At 35.6% G+C, this 22,917-nt stretch overlaps 1 protein-coding gene across 1 annotated transcript; it reads left to right on the top strand.

Annotated features, from left to right (window-relative positions):
- The first annotated feature begins 128 nt into the window (after nucleotides 1-128).
- On the top strand, nucleotides 129-21,788 carry LOC118752712 (ethanolamine kinase-like). The gene is made up of 4 exons (XM_036487595.1): nucleotides 129-670; nucleotides 18,264-18,934; nucleotides 20,223-20,672; nucleotides 21,363-21,788. Exons 1-4 carry the CDS (start codon nucleotides 335-337, stop codon nucleotides 21,460-21,462), a joined length of 1,557 nt encoding a protein of 518 aa, XP_036343488.1. The 5' UTR covers nucleotides 129-334; the 3' UTR covers nucleotides 21,463-21,788.
- The last annotated feature ends 1,129 nt before the right edge of the window (nucleotides 21,789-22,917 follow it).

The raw sequence follows: 22,917 nt of genomic DNA, 5'->3' as shown, positions 1-22,917 counted from the left end.
AGGAGAAAGCACTTCCCCACCGACCAATTGCAACGATAAGTAAAAAAATTGCAGCTGTTCATACAAAAAATAAGCGAAATGTAAACAAAAGAAAAAGAGAAAAACTGGAGAAAATATAGATAAACGAAAATAAATAAATAAATAAAATCCCTGTATATTGCAAAAAAAAATTGCGACTGAAACAAAAATATTGATTAAAATTTGCCTGATATTAATAGGCCAGTGCGTTTACAAAATAAACCCGCATTATTGCCCATAGATTAAACATTTTCCCGGCTGTCGTGTTAATCAAATCAAGTAAATTTCTAATAGTTCACAAAGCCTACAAAGTAGTATGGGCACAGAAACCAAATTAAATAGCTACAAGGAGAACACCACAGCAACGACTGGCAGTGTTTTACGTCCGAAAGTAGCGCTCAATGGTTCGTCGTCAGTCAGTGTTGGTCGCGGTATTGTTGATGCTAGCGGTGTTGGTCACAAGTTGCATAGCTCAAATGGCGCTTTGAATGGTGCATTGAACTGCAAGCAACAGCAAAGCGGCAGCAATAGTGAAGCGATCGTGACTCCAGTTTTTGTACCTATACACATTGGCGAAGACGTTATCAGCGGCGCCAAAGAGATACTCAAAACTATAAGACCACACTGGAAACTCAGTCATGTGCAATTTAAGGTAGGTGATTTAAATATAAACAAATATTTACACATATGAGGCTATACCCATTTTATAGATGGGTCACTTCTAAACAAAGTTTAAGTGCATGGCAGGTATCTTTTTGGAGAAACTTTCCTTTAATTTACTTCCGATCGTTGTGTGCGTGGAATGCGGAGGGCGTGGGGGCGTGGCACCTCCCACACCCCATTTTAGGAAGGGCCTGAACTGCCGTTTTCAAAAGTGTAACTCCCAAATGCCTAGACCCCTTATAGGTCCCTAGGGAGCCTTTAAAAAAATGGGCAAAAATACAAATTTTTACTTGCGTTTTCGCTTGTTTCGAGTTGATGACTTGAACCTTTCCGTGTTGCCTGACAAAGGCGAAGACCCCAGTCTCCGGAGGCTTCTATTGAAAAGGTTAATTCAGCGTAGGCGACCTTCGGCCGCCCTAAGGGACTATAACCCTTACTAAGTAGAATTCTCCTTTTAGAATTTAGATTTACATGCATAGGGGAATTCAATAACAAAACCTTTCGACATAGCTCAATGGGAGCGAGAAGCACAAATAGTAGATATTATATAGCACACTAATTTAATTGGGAACGAAGGTTTCGCAAACATTTTCACGTATGGAACTTAAATTATTGCAGTTGTTGTAACAGTATACAAACTCCCCAAAAAGGTTTGGGGTGTGATGCTGGAGTGACAGTCCTTGGCCAGATATAAATCTGGACTGTTCCGGTAGACCCGACTGTTGTGGGATCGGCTCTGAAATGGTAACAGGGTCGGTGTCGGTATATACTTCCGGAACGGAACGTCAGACGGGCAGCAAGGTTAACTGACCATTGCGGCATATTTCAAGCAGACATTTTCGCAATGAGCAGTAGAACTCGCCTACACGAGAATCTCTTTAAAAGTAAGCTTATACGTAAACAATTAAGCAGCAATTAAGGCAGTTACCTCATATAGTATTTCATCTAAAAACGTCCCCGAAGCTATTTACAGGCTGGCCGCAAACATAAGGCCGCATATCTATGTATCCGGTCACAAAGGAATAGAGGGTAATAAAATATGTAGCAGATAAGACTATCAAGAGCGCTACTAGTCTGACCCTCGAACAGATAAACTACAGATACTTAAGTACGTATGTATATACATACTTGCATGCACCCTTTTAATTTGGCGAGAATGGCTGCTGTGCTTGTACTTATTGCATTGAAAGAAAAAGAAATAAAAAATAAAAAATTTAGCATTAACTATTATTAAATTTATTTTATATGGTATTATAAAAACGGAGCGGTGTATAATGGCTAGCTCTGGTTTGTTTGCAGTTTTTCAGTGTAAAATGTATTCCTGCATTATTTCTCATATTGTTTGCCTGTTTATTGTATTCCCATTTCTGTAATTAATGAATTATGTATATACATATATTTATGCATGGATGTACATACATATACTGTATTAAAATATGCATAAATTAGCACGTGAACGTTGAAAATACATATGTACATATTAGGGTGGGTCAAAAAAATCAAGTTTTTTTTTTGATCCGACACACGAAAACTAGTTCCTAGGTACCTCTAGAAAGTACTTAGCATATCTGAGCTCTTAATATTAACGGGGAGATTATCCTCATCATAGTTTTCCATTTTCAATTTAGTCTCATATAAAAATGGTCATATCTTATGTGTTTATTTTTTCATCAACGTAATATTCTTAAATATTCAACGTTATATTCTTAAATATCTCGAAATTCATAAATTGAATGGATAAATTGAAAATATTTATTGAAAAACTATTAAAATCAGTAGGCATTGGGATTCTACTGCGAATATCTTCTAAATGGTTAGAGTGATCGATTAACCTCAAGAGACCTTTTTGTAGAGCGGTCAATTTGCTATAGAAATAATTGAAACTCATTTGACAATAGTTATTTTTTAGTAAGTTACGAAATTCGAAACAAAAAGTTATTTTCCTTAAAATACTTCAATATTTGACCTTGATTATCTTTTAAATGGTTAGATTAACGAAAAGAGTATATGAGACCATTTTTGTAGAGCGTTTAATTTCCTATAAATATTGACGATGCAACTGGTTTAACGATCTATTGGTGATAAGATGTGACTATTTTTATATGAGACTAAACTGAAAATGGAAAACTATGATGAGGATAATCTTCCCGTTAATATTAAGAGCTCAGACTTGGTAAGTACTTTCTGGAAGTACCTAGGAACTAGTTTTCGTGTGTCGGATCAAAAAAATACTAAATTTTTTTTTACCCACCCTAGTACATATACAACCAATGACAAAATTAAGTTTCCACTTTGTCTGTATAATATACATACATTCATACCGTTACCTTAATATAGAAAGGCCTTATCTCACATCGTCGCTGAAATACAAAAAGCCGTAACTAACTAAAAATCCAAAATTCACTCTTTGATTGATTCACTACATCGTTGGATGCAATAAATAATTGTTGTTAGTTACAGCTTTTTTGCATTTCAGCGTCGCTGTGAGATAGGGTATTTCTATGTTAGACCATAATATATATATATATATTATAACAATTAAAAAAAAAAAATTTTATTAAAAAGTTTTTTTTTTTTCTATAACATTTTTGTTTGATGTACGATTTCTTTAAGTGATATACCGTTGTAAATGTATTTAAAAAGCTCTGAAAAGATTATCATACTTTTTCTCTGAAAACGACACCCTGTAATTAATAGTAAAAAGCGTGAAAATTCCAGCCCATGATGAATACCACATTTGCCAAGCTTAATAGCCGAGAACAGAGGCGGACCAAGGATTTCGGGAATCAGGGGAGGGTAAAAAATATCCAGCAATAATTTAACGGTGAGAAACACAAAGACCAGAGGCGTCGAGTGTGTGTATTCTTTCATGTCGACACCTCCAAACCAGTGTTGCCATTTGAGCCGTTTTCCGGCTAGATTTAGCCGGTTCCGATAGCAAACAGCCGGAGAAATTTCGATCTAGCCGGCAGCCGATTTGTTAGCCGTTTTGCTGAAAAAAAATTAACCGTTTTTAGCCGATTTTGCTATTTGCCTTGTTTTCTTAAATTTCAAATATGTATATATGTTTCCATTTTTGACTAAGCGACCCAAAACCTGTTAGAAATGGCTACTAGCCTTATCGTGGAGAAAATTTTCATGTCAGGCAGGATTGTATGAAATTGGGCCGATTTCGCTTATTTTTATTTTAAACGAAGAAGGGATTTGCTTCATAAAATGTTTGTTATAAATGTCGTAATTTTAAGTGTGAAGTTTTATTCGCCAACATAGAAAATAAGAAATTGTTTCACTGTTAAGACTCTTAAGATGCGTTTGTGTTTGGATATAGTGCCAACAAACGGAATAAATATTACATGTAGATATTGTCTTCCCAGATAGCGCATATTAAATTCTGCCTAAATTAAAAAACATAATTTTTGCCCACTCCCAAAGGTTTAAGGTAATGGAAAAATTGATATTTTCAAGCACTATGTACACATATGTATTTTTTTAAGCAAACGTTTTTGCTGAGAACTTATTCAAATTCCAAAAACCGAATGCCAACTTGAATTAAAGGAACCAACACTGAAGTGAGTCAAAATGAAAATAAAAGAGCACAAATTTTTATGTAAAGCAAAACTCGCTGGGTGGTCCAAAACAAGTCAAGTCGAAATTTTTATGCTCTCGCCCCCTAGGATTTTCTATACCGAAAAAAATATACTTCAATTTTTGTATTTTGAAATCAAAAAATATTAAGAGGTCGCTCAAAGCTCTCAAAGTTGTTTTCCATGTATTTTATATGGGGCAAATTTTTTTCTGGCAACACTACTATTTATCATCTTCAAAAAAAGTCGGAATGGCCTTTTTGGAATTTTACCAGAAAACTAAAAACTTTTTTTAAAACTGGCAAACTTATTTTAGCATTGCCATAAAAATGCTCGTACTTTTTGAGATATAACTTTAAATTTGTCGTAGGGGTGCATCTATGGAAAATCATTCTAATTTCTAATAAACATATGCTATACGAGTACATATTTAAAAGATCTTTGGCAACGGTGATCTATTTACATAAATACTATCCTAAGAGCATAAACACTTTATTGCTGCAGCTCAGCTAAAAGCTGATCTTTCTAGATAATCATGAAATTAGTCTGGCGATAAGAACCCATTATTAAGCACTGAACTTGCCTGCGGGTTGAACGTAAGCTTTAAAAACAGAGATCGAAAAATTTGTTTATAGTTTGGGCGTCATAATTATTAGAAATCTTAATACATGCTGACCTTAAATGTTATCAAAAACGTGAATGAAAGAGGCACACTCAGCGTACAATGAAAATAGTTTGCCGCGCAACAGTACGCTAATGATCTGGTTGATGACCGCTGCTGCTGTGAAGTATGGCATCCCTGCAGGGAATGACGTTAGCTTATACCTAACTTTAGTCTGTTTACGCGAACACTAGTGCTAACTATTAACTGTGTATTTTGTTCGAAAAAAGCTAACTACTTTTGTGGGGCGATGGCCGCAAAAAAGTCAGACCTGGATACCTCTGCATTACATGTCAACTAACTTGTAACTAACTACTTTTGGACATAAAATATCAATAAGAAAAACAAAATATTTTTTTGTTTTTTTACTTTTTTATTTACTTATTTATTTACTTTATTTTATTACATTTCATATTTGTTTACATATTCTGCTCTGGGTGGCCCCATATTCGAACACCGTCAGACATAACTTCAAAATGATAGCATAAAATTTCGATCTTCCTTTTATTTGTCCTGAATATGAAAAAGAATCTGCGAAGTTCAGAAAAAAAAGTGTATTGAAAGTAATTTTTGTATGAGGATATTTAATAGAAACTTCTAAAGAAAACCAACTCCCGATTGCGTCTGCATGACTCCTGCACGACTTTACAATTCACTTTAAGTTGGTTTTGTCATAGCTAATTAAAAGTGAGGTATTAATCGAAATCTCGCCAAAAAGCTAACTATAAGTTGGTTAGTTTTAACAATTATAATTTTTCACTGCAGGGATGCTTTGAGTTGCTGTGCTCCGAGTAAGAGCCACATCAGCTTTTCATTCGCTTTTAAAAGTAATCATTGCTTTACTAGTATACATACAGGTACATACATACATATGTATTCCGATATTTTAGATTATTTTGATTGTCGATACCACAGAACTTTTAAGAAGATAGACGGCCGCTATCTGGTGGCTAGAACACCGAAAATTTCAGTCGCGATAAAAAATGTCAATAATGGATGTTTTATGGATAAGTACGATATGCCAAAATTGTTAATTGCAAGCGCGTGAATGCGCAAAAAATTGTCACAGTTATAATTTTTTTTTTAATATTGGTTAAGGAATGTTTGAAGTTTTTTAATGCCAACCAAATGACGCCACACTTTTAAATTATTTGATGTTATTGTCCATAAAAAGTTTTATCTATAATCGCTTTGTAATCTCATAAGGACTGATTAAGATAAGTGCATTAATTATGGGTGCGCTATAAAAAATTTTATTCAACAATTTATACGACATAAAAACTTAATTAAAGGGTGCTTTAAGAAGATGGTTTAAAATAAAAATTTATATTAAAGAAATTTAAGTTTAAAAAAATTAGTTAATTCGTATTATTTTTGCATTAAAATATTTTTTAAGGTTATGTTTTGAACACGTTAATGTCAACGAAAGAAAAAATTTTGGTTTGTTCAAAAATCTGATAGTTATCACAAATTATCAGGGCACTCGGTAGCAAGCTCGCCTTTTCAATTAAAGTCATTTTATTTCACTCGATTCGAATCGAGTTTCGTTCGATCACGGCGGCCATGATTCGGGCCCATATTTTGGCGTTCTTATACAAAAAAGCTTGCAAAGTAGGAGAAAATTGCGAGCGCAAAGTGATATTGAATTACAGAAGAAGTTGCAAATTATTAATTTTCTCACGTTTGCTTAGCAAATTGATTTAGGAAAGCATTTAATTTTTAATCCTTTTGTACATACATATTTTTTTAGTTTATGCTTTGGAATGTAAAGAAAATTTCGATTAGCTGCATGTACTTCAAGCTTGCAAGTTTTTTCAAATGTCTGTACTTCATAGAGAATCGTTCGTTACTCTCCTGCAAGTTTCTATAGAATATGTAATCTATAAAAACAAATTTTTGCACAATCTAAATTGTGTGTAGTAAAATATTTTAATAATACTTAAGTATTCCTTTTGCCACATATTAAGGTGAATGTGTACACCTAGTTAAAAAAGTTCTAAATAACTATTTTTTAATCACTTATCACATATTTGTTTTAGCAAAGTATAACACATTGACGTGTAGATTTTATCGCATACTTGAAGTGGTTTACATTAGATTAATTATCTTCAAAAGTTTTACAATATAGTTACTAAGTAAACATACTCAATGCTTCGTCGCTGACGTAGCTTGTGATAAGGTGATTAGCGAAATCTGTCTGATTGAATGCCATTTATTGCATTTTGCTAAAGTCATAATTTAAATTATAATGTCTTGCTGATGATTTATTAAATTTATCTTCATTGTCTAAAGAATTATTTCAATTATTGTGGGGCTGTCCGGTGTTTGTACTTGTATTATACCAAAAAAAAAAATAATAATAATAAAACGACCAATAGCTCCTTACCGATTTTTTTAAGTTTTTATATGAAATCCTTATTCATTTTATTAAAAAGTACAGTAAACCCCGCTTAATTACCTTACCCAAAAATGTCATCTTATCCTCACTATATTTTTTCTTAAATTAAGAAGAAACCTTTGTATTTCATATATTACACGAGACTTAATTTTCATAGAAAAGTCTTCTTAAATTTACAGTCAAACCTTTTTTTGTTAAGAAATTATAATTAAATTTATAAAAAATCCCTTTGCATTTACTATTTTTAATATCAAAGGCAGTAATTTAATATTTTTTTAACAAAATTGTGTAGCTATGACGCTTGGCCCAATCAAAAGGTTCTGAGTGCGTTTATGGTAAAATATCTCAAACTTTCCGATGCAAACGTCAGATCGCCCTTTCAATAGTAGAAGTGTTTATGGCCAGACATATAAATAGCAACCCTCGCTTATACTGAGAATACTTCCTCAACTTCTTGACCAACAGCGGGAGTTTTTGAATTTGTGACGCGAGAAAAGGATGAATTTGCGAATAAGATTGTTCATGACCAGGCATGGGCAGAGAGTTAGCAGGTGCTAAAAGAGCGTAAGCGTTGCGTGTACGTATACAAGCGAGAGCGCATCGATGAGAACACGACAGCATGCAAAATGAATTAGGTACACTAACACATGCTCACTTTTAGCTCACGCTTGTTTGTGGTAGTGCCCACCTCTGTTCATGACCATAAACCTTGGTTAAAGCCGGATACTATACTGTAGTACTTGAAACCATGAGAAAAGCATAGCAAGGTAGAACCGTTCTCTCAATGCGTCGGCCATGATTTTTTTTTGAAGTTTGCCAACATTTTAAAATCGTATAAAATTGAGAGTAAAAAAAAGGATTTGTTCAAAGTTGTTGTTGTTTGAGATTGAAAATGAGAATGTGTGTGTGAGTTTGTGTGTAAAATTTTAAAATTAAATTGCTTGCAAAAGTCAAGAATTTGAAAAATTCCTCTCAGCGGTTCTACCTTCCTATTTTTTTATCATGCTTGAAACGACAGCCATTATTACAAAAAGAAGAGAATACGATACACTTTTGGGAAAGCTAGAAGAATTGGAAAATGGAAAGACTGCCTTCGAATCATTAAACTGCCTTCCCCATAGTCGAGCTTTAGCACTTTCAGATTATTATATTATATTAATATATATATAAAAAAAAAGTACTGTTTGATGGGAGAGTAAAGTCGACTATTTCTTCCTCTTTCGAAGGTATAAAAAACGTCTTAAGGCAAAATAAACTTTTAGATACACCTGAAAAGGGCAGATATGAAAAAATTCGTAACTTCTACAGTTTGGGTGTTTCCATTCTCGAAGTTTTACAGCGTACTCTATAAAGTTTGAAAACTATTCAGGTTGAAAAAAATAAAAATTGAACATGGTATAGTTAATAAAAAAAATAAAAAATTGAACATGGTATAGTTAATAAAAATAAATAAAAAATGCAATTTTTTTTTTTATTTTAATCTATCTCACACTCTCATGGAAAGCCGAGGTAATTACACACATTTTGATACCTAAACTGATTTTATTAACTGCAAACAATTGAAAAAATATACTTCTCCGTGAGTTCAAAATTTCTGGAATTTTTTTTCGAGATTTTCGAATATGATGACGAAATAAAAAAATTGGTGTCTTCTTTTTTTCGATAAAAATATATATTTCAACCCCAAAAAAATATTGAGGTTTAAATATTGTATGGAATAACCCATAAGTATACATAAGTATGTGCAACAGCGCATGCAAAAGTGTTTCTGTGTTTTCATGTACCGGTTCTGCTATTCATTAACTCGAGTCAAACTAAAAAATACTACAAAAACCAAAATGAAAAAATTTCTGGTTTGTTTAGTGTGAGTTTATCATATGACTCCATGCAAATCATTGCTTTCAGACTTTGCAAATTCGCGTCTCTTAGCACCTGTTTGTTATATAGTACATACATACTACAATGCTAATGAATCCAAAAGCTGCTGTTTTTTCTTCTTATATTGTAATTTCTTTATTTTTTCGCAAGTCCCATTTACTTTACGTATTCGTGTTTATATACATACATACATACTATGTGATCTTTGGACTGGGACAGCTGATCAACGAAAATCCGTCACTGGTTAATTTTTTTTCGGCACACTGGCTACATCATAGGGTATGCTATATGGTGTTCCGAAAAGTTCACCTTTTCGTTGATTTGTGGCGTTTGTCTGTGGATCCGCAAACTTATCGCAGGCGTTTATTTTTGTTTTTATTTTTATTTTTTGCTTCTATTTTGTTTTTGTTTACTATGTTCATATGTATGTATGTATATACACACAGTATGTATTATGAGTATTATTTTGGCATGTGCTTATGTGCACAATTGTGTTTTTGTTGGCCACGTTACGAGTATGTATGTATGTATGCATGTATGGCAAGATAAACAATTAATCACTAGACATTTTTTCGTAACTATTTCGTCATTTTTCTTCTTACATATGTACTTACACACTTTCTCTTCTCATTTACGAATTATTTAACAAGAATTTACTTTGGCGCCAATTCCTCTTGGTTTATTTTCATTCGTTCTTCATTGACAAATTTCTTGTTGCTATTTTCAGTCATCGCAATAGGGTATGGTAAAAATAGATAGCTGGCTATTGCGCCATCGGAATTTATCTCTATAGGCACGGTCGTATACTTAAATGCAGTATTGTGCAAAACAAAAGTGGAATGCTATTTACTGAAAATTCGTTTACATTGAAGTTGCTCACGCTTGCCTGGTTATCAGGTTATGTGGTTATATTTTTTATTCAGTTTACAATAATAAAATATACTACACAATAATAATTTTTAACCAGATAACCTGATAACAAGGCTAGTGTGAACAACCCCATTATAATAATAACAATATTGTGGTTATTCACGCTTGCCTGGTTATCAGGTTATCAGGTTATGTGGTTATATTTTTTATTCAGTTTACAATAATAAAATACACTACAGAAGAATAATTTTTAACCAGATAACCTGATGACCAGGCAAGTGTGAACAACCACATTATTATTTTGGCGCTTACATTTTGCTAACTCTTTGGCCGAGCTTCTCCTTCGATTTGTGGCGTGCGCCTTGATGTTGTTACACAATTGGAAGGACCTACAATTTTGAGCCGGCTCCGAACGGCGCTCAGTGGTCTGAGATCGAAATTTAGTTGTACAAAACTATTTATCAAAGACGTTTTGAAACAATTTGACACCACTTTGTTTCTATATGTTTTCGAGGTCGCTGATTACGAATCTGAAGTAAAATTTCAAAAATTCAAAATGGCGGATCAAATATGGCGAAAAAATAAAGAAATCAGTAAACTTGATTAAAAAACGGTATTTTGGGTCTTTCGCGATCGCAGCTGATGAGTTTCGAATCAAAGTTTCGAATTTCGCCGTGGTCTTCTGTAGAAGCTTAACAAGTACTTCTTACGGCATTTATTTTTAATTAACCACATGTCCTTTTAATTTTTTCTATTTATCCATTATATTTGCTAACGAATAAACCATATTCAACCTTACAACTTTACATACATATGTATATGTACATCTTTATATTGGATAATATAAAAAAGTCTCAAAAAGCACTGGAAAAAACTCGTATATGGCCCGCTTTAAACATAAATATATCGAAAAGTAGCAAAAAGTGCAAAAGAGTAATAATAGTTATAGAAAGTTGAAGTCTTATCAAACGTTCTCCTACAAATAATTTGTCGGACAAATTCGCACAATTTAACTTTTGCAATTTGGCAAACTTTAAATTGATTTTAGACCTATGGTTTCTTTAGCAAATTTGCTTAGAATTACTCGTAGAATCCTCCTATGCTATATGCGCATAGTCAAAACAAAAATAAATAAAAAATGTACCCGCCCTAATAAATATGTATGTATGTGTGTGTTTACTCATATTATAGGGAGCCACCTTGTCTGAAACCTCGTTTGCTATCAAACGGCTCGGAGAGGTTTTTCCCAGTGACGGAGTAGACACAGCCGTATCAGTTTCGCAGGGATACCAAATTCAGACATCGTAGCATAAAGACAACTTCACTTCGTGCTGCCGAAAGCGGCTTTGAAATCGACAAATAGATGGCGTGTGTCGATCCTATTTTCGCGGGTCTTTCCCAAAATTCGGCGTATTGTGAATGCCTGGTCTATGGTGGATTTGCCAGGTCTAAAGCCACACTTATAACGCCCAATCAGTTCGTTGATGGTGGGCTTCAGTCTTTCACACAATACACTCGATATGACTTTGTATCTGGGCAGAGCACACTTAAATTCCAGTCGTCGGGCATGCGTTCATCTGACCATATTCTGCATAAGAGTAGATCCATGCACCTTATCAGCTCTCCGCTGCCGTATACTTGTATAGCTCGTCTGGCAGGCCGTCAGTTCCAGCAGCTTTGTTGTTTTTCAGCCGCGTAATCGCTATTCGTCTGGGGGCTCGGGTTCGTCTGCTCCACTACTTTCAGTGCTGTTGCCATTCAATAGGGTGGCAAAGAGTTCCCTCCATAATTTACGTACGTTCTGGACATCGGTCACTAGGTCATCATGGTTCTTCTTACAGGAGTTCGCCCTGGTCTTGAAACCTTTCTTAAGTCGTCTAACTCTCAGATAAAATTTTCGAGCGGTTTTTCTTTCGGCCAGCATCTCAAGCTCTTCGCACTCACGTATTTCGGCCTCTCTCTTCTTATTGCGGCGCCCGATCGCAGCGTGGCCCTATAGGCGGCGTCTTTTTTCTCTGCGGCTTCTTGACATTCCTCATCGTACCAATTGTTCCTTCGGGCTCGCTGAAATCCGACTACTTCTTCGACGGCGGTACTTAACGAGTGGGAAATGTGGTTCCGTTGGTCGCGTATGTCGGATTGTTGAAGAGTGCTCTCAGAGAGCAGATATGAGGGTCGAGTGGCGAATAAATTGGCCGTCTGTTTTGATTGCAGCTTTTCGACGTTAAGCTTTCCTTGCATTGTTGGGCGCACAGTTTTTGTTGCACAGAGGCGGGTGCGTATCTTGGCTGCAACAAAATAGTGGTCCGAGTCGATGTTTGGGCCGTCTAAAACGCTTGAAGCATGCCTTCCTGCTTTCACAACGTGGTCGATTTGGTTTCTTGTTTTTTGATCCGGAGACAGCCATGTAGCTTGATGGATATTTTTAAGCTGCAACCTTGAACTCAATAATACCAAGTTTCGGGCCCCGGCAAAGTCGATCAGCCTCAGTCCGTTATCGGACGTTTCGTCGTGGTGGCTGAGTTTTCCGACAGTGGCGCCAAATATCCCTTCCTTGCCCACCTTGGCATTGAAATTGCCAATCACGATTTTGATATCGTGTCGGGAGCAGCGCTCATATGTACGCTCAAAGTGCTCATATAAGAGATCCTTGGACGCCTCGTCCTTCTCTTCCGTCGGGCATGGGTGCAGATGGACGAGATGTTGAAGAATATCGCTTTGATGCGGATTGTGAACGCTAGTACTCTGCGACTAAGTCTTTCTCCCACCACAAATCCAACGCTGGCAAATGTAGTAGACGTCGCAAGGTTACACGCTTACCTTCCCTTGCCCCGTCCATCGCATTTCAGCCTTTGTCTTCCCGAGGACACCAACCAGCCGGGCAGAGGCGCCTTTCCCATTAAGGGTCCGGATATTCCTGGTGCAAATTATAGTCCTCTATACGTTAACCGTGGACGTCATCAAAAAAAGGGGGTCTCCCAAACCCAGCGCACGCCAAGTTTTACGCCTTCTCACTTTAGCTCGCTCCCAAACAGATGGTTGTTCGCTTCCCAGAGGACGTTATGAGCTGCGATTTGAACCGTATGTACAAGATTCACTTCTGGCCACTCCCAGGTGAATGGCAGCCAAAAAGCTTTTGAAATTGTTTGCCAAATATTATTTCTGGAACTTTCGGAATTTTCAACTTCTTTTGGACTTTGATAGCTTTCTATATAGGAAATTTCAATGGAAGTCAGGTATTATACTACCGTATAGTAAACTAATTGGAAAAGTTTCCTTTTATGCGATTGGGAATTAAACAATATATTTTTCTTATATTTCACGTACTTTCATACTTTTCCGGCTGGGCGCGGTCAGTAAATCTTATCCCATCGTCACCAAATTTTATAATAGAAGGCCAAAAGCACCGTAGAGGTGTCACGATAAGAAAGGTGGTGTCGCCAGTTGAAAAAGGTTGGGAACGACTGGTCTACCGCATTCAGTAAGAGCTTGTCTACGTATCATCGTTTAAAGTACAAAAATCCCATTTAAAGCTAGTTTTATACGTAAATCGATATTTTCGTGCGTATGGATAAGGCTTCAAGCCGGAGCTTCCGGTGAGCAAATTTTATTTTTGGCACAAATGTCAAGTTTGCGGTTTTGCAGAAGGACGAAACGCCGTTTTATACTTTAAACGACGATATTTATTTAGGTAACCTTTGATTTTTCACAAAAATAAAATTCATTTAAAAATTGGGGCACACCCTTTAATTCTTTTCAGGCAGCTTCTTAAGCATAATAAGTACATCTGCGTTACTCGTTTTCAAAAAAGTTCATCAAAAATCACGATTTAAAAAAAGCATTTTTTGAGTATGCCCCTTCAATTTTAGTACCATAAGGTGAATTCTCTACAGAATACCGTTGATTCTTTTTTTTTTTTGACGGTGTTGAGGATTTTCTTCCACATATCGTCACCTTTATGCCAGAAGCATGAATGTGGAAATTTATCAGTTTTGAGTTGTTGAGTTTATTAACCTTTGGATGTTCTATGTTATACCAAAAGCCAGAATAACCTGTGTACACGAAAACCACATATTTTACAATTTCAATTGTATAAATCTAGAGTTAAGTATTGTGAAAAAACTTTCAAACTTAATTTGCCAAAATTTTAATTTTTACACATTTATGTTTCTGGCATACGGGCGACGATGTGTAATGAATGTTCGTATTTTATTTTAACGTTCGCATTTTATTCAATACCGTTCAATACATTGATCGGTCAAGGTTTAGATGCCTCAAAAAATTATATACAAAAAAAACTGCGAAAATTCCCGATTACACAAAATCGAGTATCGCTACTTTGAATGCTGATCATTATGAAAGCAAGCAAAGTTGAAAATCTTATTAACTACATATGTACTGTGAATATGTAGAAAATCCATAGCATTGTCAATGGTTAACTGCCCACTGTGAATGTGTAGTATACATATAAATTTAAATAGTTCATATGTATATGGAAGTAACAACTCATTTTATACATACAATGTACATACATACATAGTTGCAAATGTTATTATTTTCTATTCAGCATGCAAACTGCTATTAGGTTGAATTACTCCGTTTTTTTTTTAGTCAATTCTGAGTTATTTGCATTTTTTTGCCATTTTTCCCCAGCATTTGTTCATTTTCTTTTATGTTTATAGTCTAAACTTGCATAGCGTTTAGTATATAATAATTGGTTTGTTTCTCATTATTAAAGTGTGTACATACTTACCATTTTATTAACATTATTCGCAAATATTACTTTATCGTAAACAGTTTATTGCTGTACTACCAAGGTTGTTTGTATGTATGAGTACCTTTATTGTTATTCGAGTGTTAATTATCAGTTTCATACATACATATTATAAAGTACTTCGTCATATGCACTTGCAGTTATACTAAACGTTGCAATACTAGGTACATACATATGTACATACAGTGACTCAAACAAATGACCACGTCTTGATTTTTTTATACCCGAGCGCACTTGCGCACAAGTGTATTATAACTTTGTTCGCATAACGTAACAGCTAAAACGAATGAAGATAGATATAGACAAATGTATACAAATGTATCAGAATGAAAAGAGAAGTCGATTAAGCCATGTCTGTCTGTCCGTGTACACGATAACTCGAGAAAAAATTTAGATATCTCAACGAAATTAGGTACGTGGGTTGGCCTTTATCCAAGGTAGATTGGTATTGAAAATGGGCGAAATCGGGCTGTAAACACGCCCACTTCCCATATAACGGTATTTTCGAAAATGCAAAAACTGCGATATTTCAGTAAATGTTACGTCCAAATCGTTGGAAATTAGTATGTGAAGTATAATTTGGATACCAAATAATACTGTTATGAAATTTTTGGATCTCAGTAGCCCCTTGACCACTCCTTACAAAACTTGGTACTAGCCTTGCATAAGTTCCAACTAAGAAATGTGTGGAAAATCTTTGAAATCGGGCGGTAATTGAGCCCACCTACCATAAAACGGTATTTTACAGAAATTCGAAATCTTCGATAACTCAGTAAATACTGAAGCTAATTTATTTAAAGTGGATATTTGCAATACGATTTGCAGAAAATACGTTTATGATAAAATTTTGGAATTTGGCACCGCCCACTTATGATCACATATATGTATCTCGGTAACCGTTCGATCAATTTGCACCAAACTCGGTACGGTTATTGAGCTTGCCACATAAAAGCAAAACGTTGAAAATGATTGAAATCGAACTAAAATTTCGCCCACTTTTCATATAACGGTAAATTTCAGAAATGCATGAAATTTCGCGATTTCGAAATTTAAGGACGCTTATTTACTCAAAATTGATATTAACAACAATCCCTTGAAAATAAGTAACATTATTATGGTATTATGGAATTTCGGAAAATGGGCGTGACACCGCCCACATATAACTATATAAGTTTATCTCATTATGTCTAACTGAACGTTCTATAGAAGATGTTTGAAGTAGGGGTAAAACTACGACTGCTTACCATGTAGCCATAGTTTTCGGAAAGGTGAAAAAACAATATTTAATACTTACGCCGGGTATTTAATGTTCGGCTCCGCCCGAACTTAGGCTTTTTTACTTGTTTAATATTCGTAATACTTTTCGAGCTAAATTTTTTTGTTATTTTTCTATAAACATATCGTCCAAGCTTTACCCAAAAGCATACATCTACGTATGTAAATCACTGTTTCAAACTTTATACAAAATTTAGGAAAACTCAACAAATTTTCAACTTTTTAATCTGAAACATTAGAACATTTTTGGGTATGCAGTTTTATAGCCCATACAATTTTAGGCAAGTGAAGGGCAAGTTTCAACCGGCTAAAAAATCGCGTTTGAAACTTGCACTTCCTTAGATTAAATATAGAATTACATCGAATTAAAATACAGAGAAAGGCCTGCTCTGCGCTGGAAAGGCCAGGTGGAGAAAGACTTGGCTTTACTTGGCATTTCCAATTCGCGTCAGTTGGCTACATCAGATTTCCTAAGCCTCAACCTACGTCGATGCTATTGTAGTCGAAGATATCACATATAAATGTGGAGACTCAAAAAATTAAAATCAGTTTTGTTCGTCAAATATCCAAAATTGATGCTATAATTGCCGAAGATATCACATATAAATTTTGGTCCCGATTGAAGTCGGGTAAGGCGTGTCGCACAGGGTTAAAGTGTATGTTTTGGTGGTTACTAATTTGAATACATCTAAAGAGAGTATTCACAACATTCTTTGTGAGTAAAATGTGGGATCTCGGAACTGCCGGGCAATTATGGCACCTGTCTTTCAACTCACCACAGTCTTTCGTAAGCCAATTGTCAATTCTGTCAACTACATGTGTTGAAAGCTCTTCTCGGTCTTTCGAAAGATTGATAACGAGGCGATCTTAGCGTTATTTTTTTAGCAATAAGTTTTCTATTGCTTTTAGCAATAAGTTTTCTAAAACTGAAATTAAATAAAAAACAAATATTTTTTTAACCATAAAAACTAAAAATTAACAGCTAATTAAATTAGAAAAGGAAAAAATTATATAAATGAATAAAAAAAAAATAAAATAAGTTTCTAAAAATTAAAAAAAATAATTTTCTTTTTTAACAATAACATCTAAAAATTACAAGAAAATTAAATAAATAAAAATATTTTTCTTTTTAAAAACAAAATCTAGAAATTAAAAAAAAGTAATCTAAGGCTGGTAAAGGAAAAAAATTCTAAATATTAAATGAAATTAAAAAGTATTTTTTTAACAATAAAATCTAAAAATTAAAAAAAAAATTAAAAAAAACTTGTTTATAAGAACGCAAAGAGAACGCTCTGTCTGATCGTCGCTGAATAAAACAACATTTATTAGAGAGGACCTCTGTCAATTACTTTATTTTACTATTATTTTTTGTGACTTCCTTAATATTAATTTTAAGCTAACACAAACTGTTTAATACAATTGACTCATGGCCATAAAGAGCTGAAATAAATTACAAAAACGCTTTATTTATCGCCCTGACGAAGTGGTTATGATAATCAAGAGCCCAATTGTTTTAAATTCGCAGCAACGAACTAAACAATAGAAAGAAATAGTCACACTTTGCGGTACCAAAATTGAATTATCAACGTTGAAAAATTCCACCAAGTTTGTTTATTTGTGAGTTGATAGCGTGATAAAGTGATTTAATTGGCAAAATTTAATTTGTTGTGATTTGTTTGTGATTCAGTTTAGGTAAATTGAGAGAGATTGAATTAAAAGATATCCCTATGGGGTTGACACCAGCTACGATAGGGAAAGTGTCAATCAGGCAGCACGGAAGCTAAAGTCAAAGCTTTTCAAGAGCACAAGGTCGTAGTAATAAACCTATTTTCGCTATTTTCCACTTGTTGGTTGCTCGCAAATAGTATACCCACAAGCAAGCACAGCTCAGCGGATATAATAAAAGTTGAATGCAATGCAGTGCTATAGAGTTTAAGTGCTCTGAGCCATGGGAGATTCATTCCCTTCCTAATGTTGCATCCAACTGCGGCGACACTGTTGGGGTGACATTATAGCACGCGCCTATTAAGCGCTCAATTGAATGATATACACGGAATAGTTAGCGATATTAAGGCAATATCACGCATAATAATTTATAATGACGAACAATTTTTGTTTTCTTCTCTCTTTTTTTAATTGTAGAAATTTACCGATGGCATCACAAATAAGCTTGTCGGCTGTTTCTACAATCCTCCACTACCCACAACAAACAATAATGGCAATGATATTGAAAACGGCAGCTCAAATGGCAACAATAATACACCCACTTCCCCGACTGCACCAACATCGACGCTGGTCGATGACAACAACGACTCGGGCAATATCAGCGATACGGACACGCTGGATTCAGAGGTGACCACGTCAAGTGCTGGCGAAACAGCTAGCCCCCCACAGGCAACTAATATCAATACAAAAGATGAAAACTATAGCAACGTAGCACTGGTGCGTGTCTATGGTAATAAAACGGACCTGCTGATCGATCGTAAAGCCGAGACACGCAACATACAGCTGTTGCACACGTACGGTTTTGCCCCTACACTTTTCGCAACATTCAAAAATGGACTGGTTTACGATTTTGTACCTGGTGTAACATTGAAGCCGACGAGTGTATTGGAGCCAAATGTTTGGCGTTTAGTGGCAACACGCATGGCGGAGATGCATCGCCGTGTGAAGGTCAAAGAAGTGGCGACAGCTGGTGGTGGTGGTGAAGGTGCTGGTGCTGGTAAACCCCTTGTACCAATGTTGTGGCGTAAAGTGCAGAGCTTCTTTGATTTGGTACCTGAACGTTTTAGTGATGCTGATAAACAAAAAAGGTAATTTCAACCGTCGAAATACGAAATTTATTTCGTCACATGCCAACTCATTATTTTGTAGGCCATCCCAACCCCAAGAATGTTTAGAAATCAATGAAGGACTTGGATGGGGGCGGCGATGGCGATGGCGATGGCGATGGCGACGCGACGACAATGGCGGCGGCGACGGCGACGGTAAATGTCTAAGGTCGTTTAGGCTGCGACTGCAGATACGGCGGCTACGGCTGGGACGTCTGTGGTGGCAAAAGTGGACAATACGGACGAAGATTTTGGGCGGACATACGGAAGTGTTACGGTGAGAGATCCAGCGGGATATTGCGTATTGATGAGTGCTACATCGATGGCAATTTCGTCGCTTGGGACAATGGTGTGCGAAGTGGTAACGCTTCGTGTGCTCTCGTCAAAAAGTAGGTACTTGCATTCGTGTACGTGCTCATACAGATGGGCGATATCTCGCTCATGTGACCTCCGCTGCCTTGTGATCTCTCTGTGACTTCGTTATTCGAAACCATGCCAAAATGGTCCGATGTCCTTTTGGTTGGCTAAGTAGCAAGAAATCCTGATCGTCGGCCGTCGTGCGGTTTCTCTTGCATTTTTTACTCGCTCGCTCGCTCGTTCGTTCGTTCGTTCGTACGTACATACATACTTTCGTGGGACTGCGCGTTCCAACACGTTGAGCCCACTAGGTGCCAGGTGCCGGAAGCTGCATGCGTAGGTGTGCTGTGGACCTGCGTACTCACAAAACTTCGCTCGTCGCTCTACGTCGATGTGTCGTTTGTCTGCTGCGCTCGCTTGCCTACACCCGCACGCTCACTCACTCGTTCGGTCGATCGATGATCGTCTACTTATTCGAACTATTCGATTTTCGATTCCATATGAAACTAGTAATGTTTTCAACTTATTTTCTTTTATTGAACTTAAAACACAAACAGTATTTTAAGTAGCATTCTTTGTTGCATTTTACTTACCATATATCCGTATGATAATTTTAAAAATAAATTCACAAATTTCTTATAATTATAGCTATAGCTATATACATATATATCTTAATCATATATACATATATAGTTGCATTAAAATTAATTTAAAATATACCATATGTATGTACATATACATATAGCATATATATAGTTTAACATACAAATACATTCACCCACATAAAAGTATAATTTTTAAATGTTGTTAGTGCCTAATAAATTGAACGCTTTCTTTCTGATTTTTTTTCTCTCTTCTGTGTGTTGCGCAAATATTTCCTTTTGCAATCACTCACATGAAACCCCTATTACAGAGTTGAGGAAACTTTCTTGCCAATAAAACGTTTGCGCGATGAGTTCAACGCGCTATACAGGCACCTCGAGCGCCTGAACAGCCCAGTGGTATTCGCTCACAACGATCTGTTGCTGGGCAATATTGTGTACTTGGAATCGGAGCAGTGCGTCAATTTCATTGACTACGAGTATGCCGATTACAACTTTCAGGCATTCGATATTGGAAATCATTTCTGTGAATTCGCCGGAGTCGATGAAGTGGACTTCTCACGCTATCCGCAGCGTGATTTTCAGCTTGCCTGGCTGCATGTTTACCTGCAGGAATATCTGCAACGCTCACACATCACCGATGACGAAGTGGAACGCCTGTACTTGCAGGTGAACCATTTCGCGCTGGCCGCACACATGCTTTGGACCGTTTGGTCGCTAATACAAGCGGAACATTCCAATATTGATTTTGATTACGTCGAGTAAGTATTACAAGCCTACAAAAATATTCAAGGAGTATTCTCTTAAACTGAAAATAAAAAAATGCATAAAAGTCTAGAAAACAGTGCGAGGGGTTTACAATACCAGTTTGAAGTTGAGAGCGCTATTTATGAAATTTTCGTATGCTTACAATAGCAGCTTGATTTGAAGTTCGACGCTCGTAATGAAATACACAAAACGTTTTCGAAGTTCAACCTCGTCCCAGCACTCTCACCTCCAAGCTGTCATTATAAACCCATGTTTACAAGTCTGTATGAAACATATGTACATTAGGGTGCCTCACCCAAAAAGTTGCGGTTTTATGCCGGAATTATGAAATTTATTATATTTTACATTTCTTTGGAAAAGTACTGAGATTTACGTGAACTGAAAATACCAACAAAAATCGAGTGTTCTTTTATAAATAAATTAGCTCAGCTTAAAATTTTCTAAATCTAAATATTTTTCCGAAAATTTTGGCGGAAGGTTTAAAATACATACATACATACATATAATAAATTTTATAAATCCATTTTGTTTTTTTAGAACAACGTACGCTAATGTATGATTTTCTAGTTTTTCGCTTTCTTTAAGGGAATGCTCTAAGTATTTAATTTGCAACAGAAATCACTACACTTTGATATCTAATTTCAAAAATTTTCATATTTCTTCCAATCCAAAAAATATTACAGTTATGCTCACGTACGCTATGAGGAGTATCAAAAGCGCAAGGTCATATTGGCGTTGGACACTATGCCTGTAGAAGAGGACACAGCTGCTGTGACGAGTTAAGTTCATCTCTAAAACGCCTCAGCTGGCCGTTCGCTCGCATCGCACCTTTCAGCCAGAAAGCGTGAAAGTTTAACTCATCCGCCCGACTGGTTGCCTGTCTGCGATGTAAGCATCGTGTGCTCAAATATCCGAATATGAACGCAAATATAAAATTGAAAAGCTCCTTCTAGCAATATGAAGCGAGAGGGCGTTTTGAATGCACTAGTGTCAAAGTAGTGTCTTTTAAGATACACTCTTAAATTAGCAAAAATCATTCCGGAAGCATTAATAATTTAGAAAACGATTTTTTATGTAATATAAATTATAAATCTAAAATACAATCCAAATATGTATACAAAAAAACAAAAAAAAAAGAAACCCAAAAAAAAAAAACTAAGTTAGTGAAGCAGATAAAGTGTTAACAATGCATTGTGATTTGTTTTCTTTAGTGCGTAAAAAGTAGTTTCTTCCATTATATCCCAATTCTTTGTCCCACTGTAGTGAGTTTGAAACTACAAATTTAAAGTCATAAAGTATACAGGCATGCACTTAGGGCTAAACTATTGCAATAACCTGGCAACACTGCTTCACAGCGTTTCTGTTTGGAACTTTCTGCATTTCGATCGTCATGAGGCCAGCCTCCTTTTTTTTGCTTTGCGGACAAAAAACTTGGAACATTCCACTTTCTTTCTGCGCTAGTGTTCTGCAGGAAATGTTGGTGTTCTGCTGCAAAATGTGAAGATTTTGTTTTTTCTTGTTTTGTTCACTGATGTCCATTTTCTGTCTGCCTGAACCTGCCAGTTTTTGGATGCACGTTTAGTTCCCGAGCATATTTTTTTTTTTGTAATGGTCACTGAAATTGGTCTTGAAAACTTTTCACAATCATTTTTCGTACTTTCAATTCGCTTAACATTTTTAACTGAATTCTGAGCTTACTACGAAGAGAAATTTTCAAACTGAGTAATTGGTAAATAAATTAATGCATGTTTTCAAACGCAGTCCTTTGCATGTCCACTGAAAAAAATCAACTTTTTTGTGCATTATATTTATTTTTAAAGCCCTTGCAGTACAAATCGTAGCATCGTTTTACTTGCATATTCCAGAAATAGGTCCCCTAATGCGTGTGTTAGTTACAGAAAGGTTGTTCTTTTGGAAATTTTCCACTATAAATATGAAAATTGCGGTCAATCGTTCTAAAATCCCCGAAATTTTCGGTTGTCTCCAAACAATAGTTATTATTACATATTTAATTAAAAACATTTTTGATTCATTGCTGCCTGTGAACATTTATTTTTCAATTCTTTGTTGACTAATGTAGTGGTGCTAATTAAGAATATTATAATCAAATTAATTATTTATACATAATTAGGCTTATTACAGCCTCATTGCGAGTGTCGTGTGAAGTGCAAGAAGTATTTCGAGAGTGGAATCGTATCGAAAATTGAATAGCATTGCTTAAAACTTGGCAGCACAGGA

This window comes from Rhagoletis pomonella, unplaced genomic scaffold (genome assembly GCF_013731165.1).
Source record: "Rhagoletis pomonella isolate Grant_MI unplaced genomic scaffold, Rhpom_1.0 Rhpom_scaffold_01766, whole genome shotgun sequence".
Taxonomy (NCBI): domain Eukaryota; kingdom Metazoa; phylum Arthropoda; class Insecta; order Diptera; family Tephritidae; genus Rhagoletis; species Rhagoletis pomonella.
This window is presented reverse-complemented; position numbering and strand designations above follow the sequence as displayed.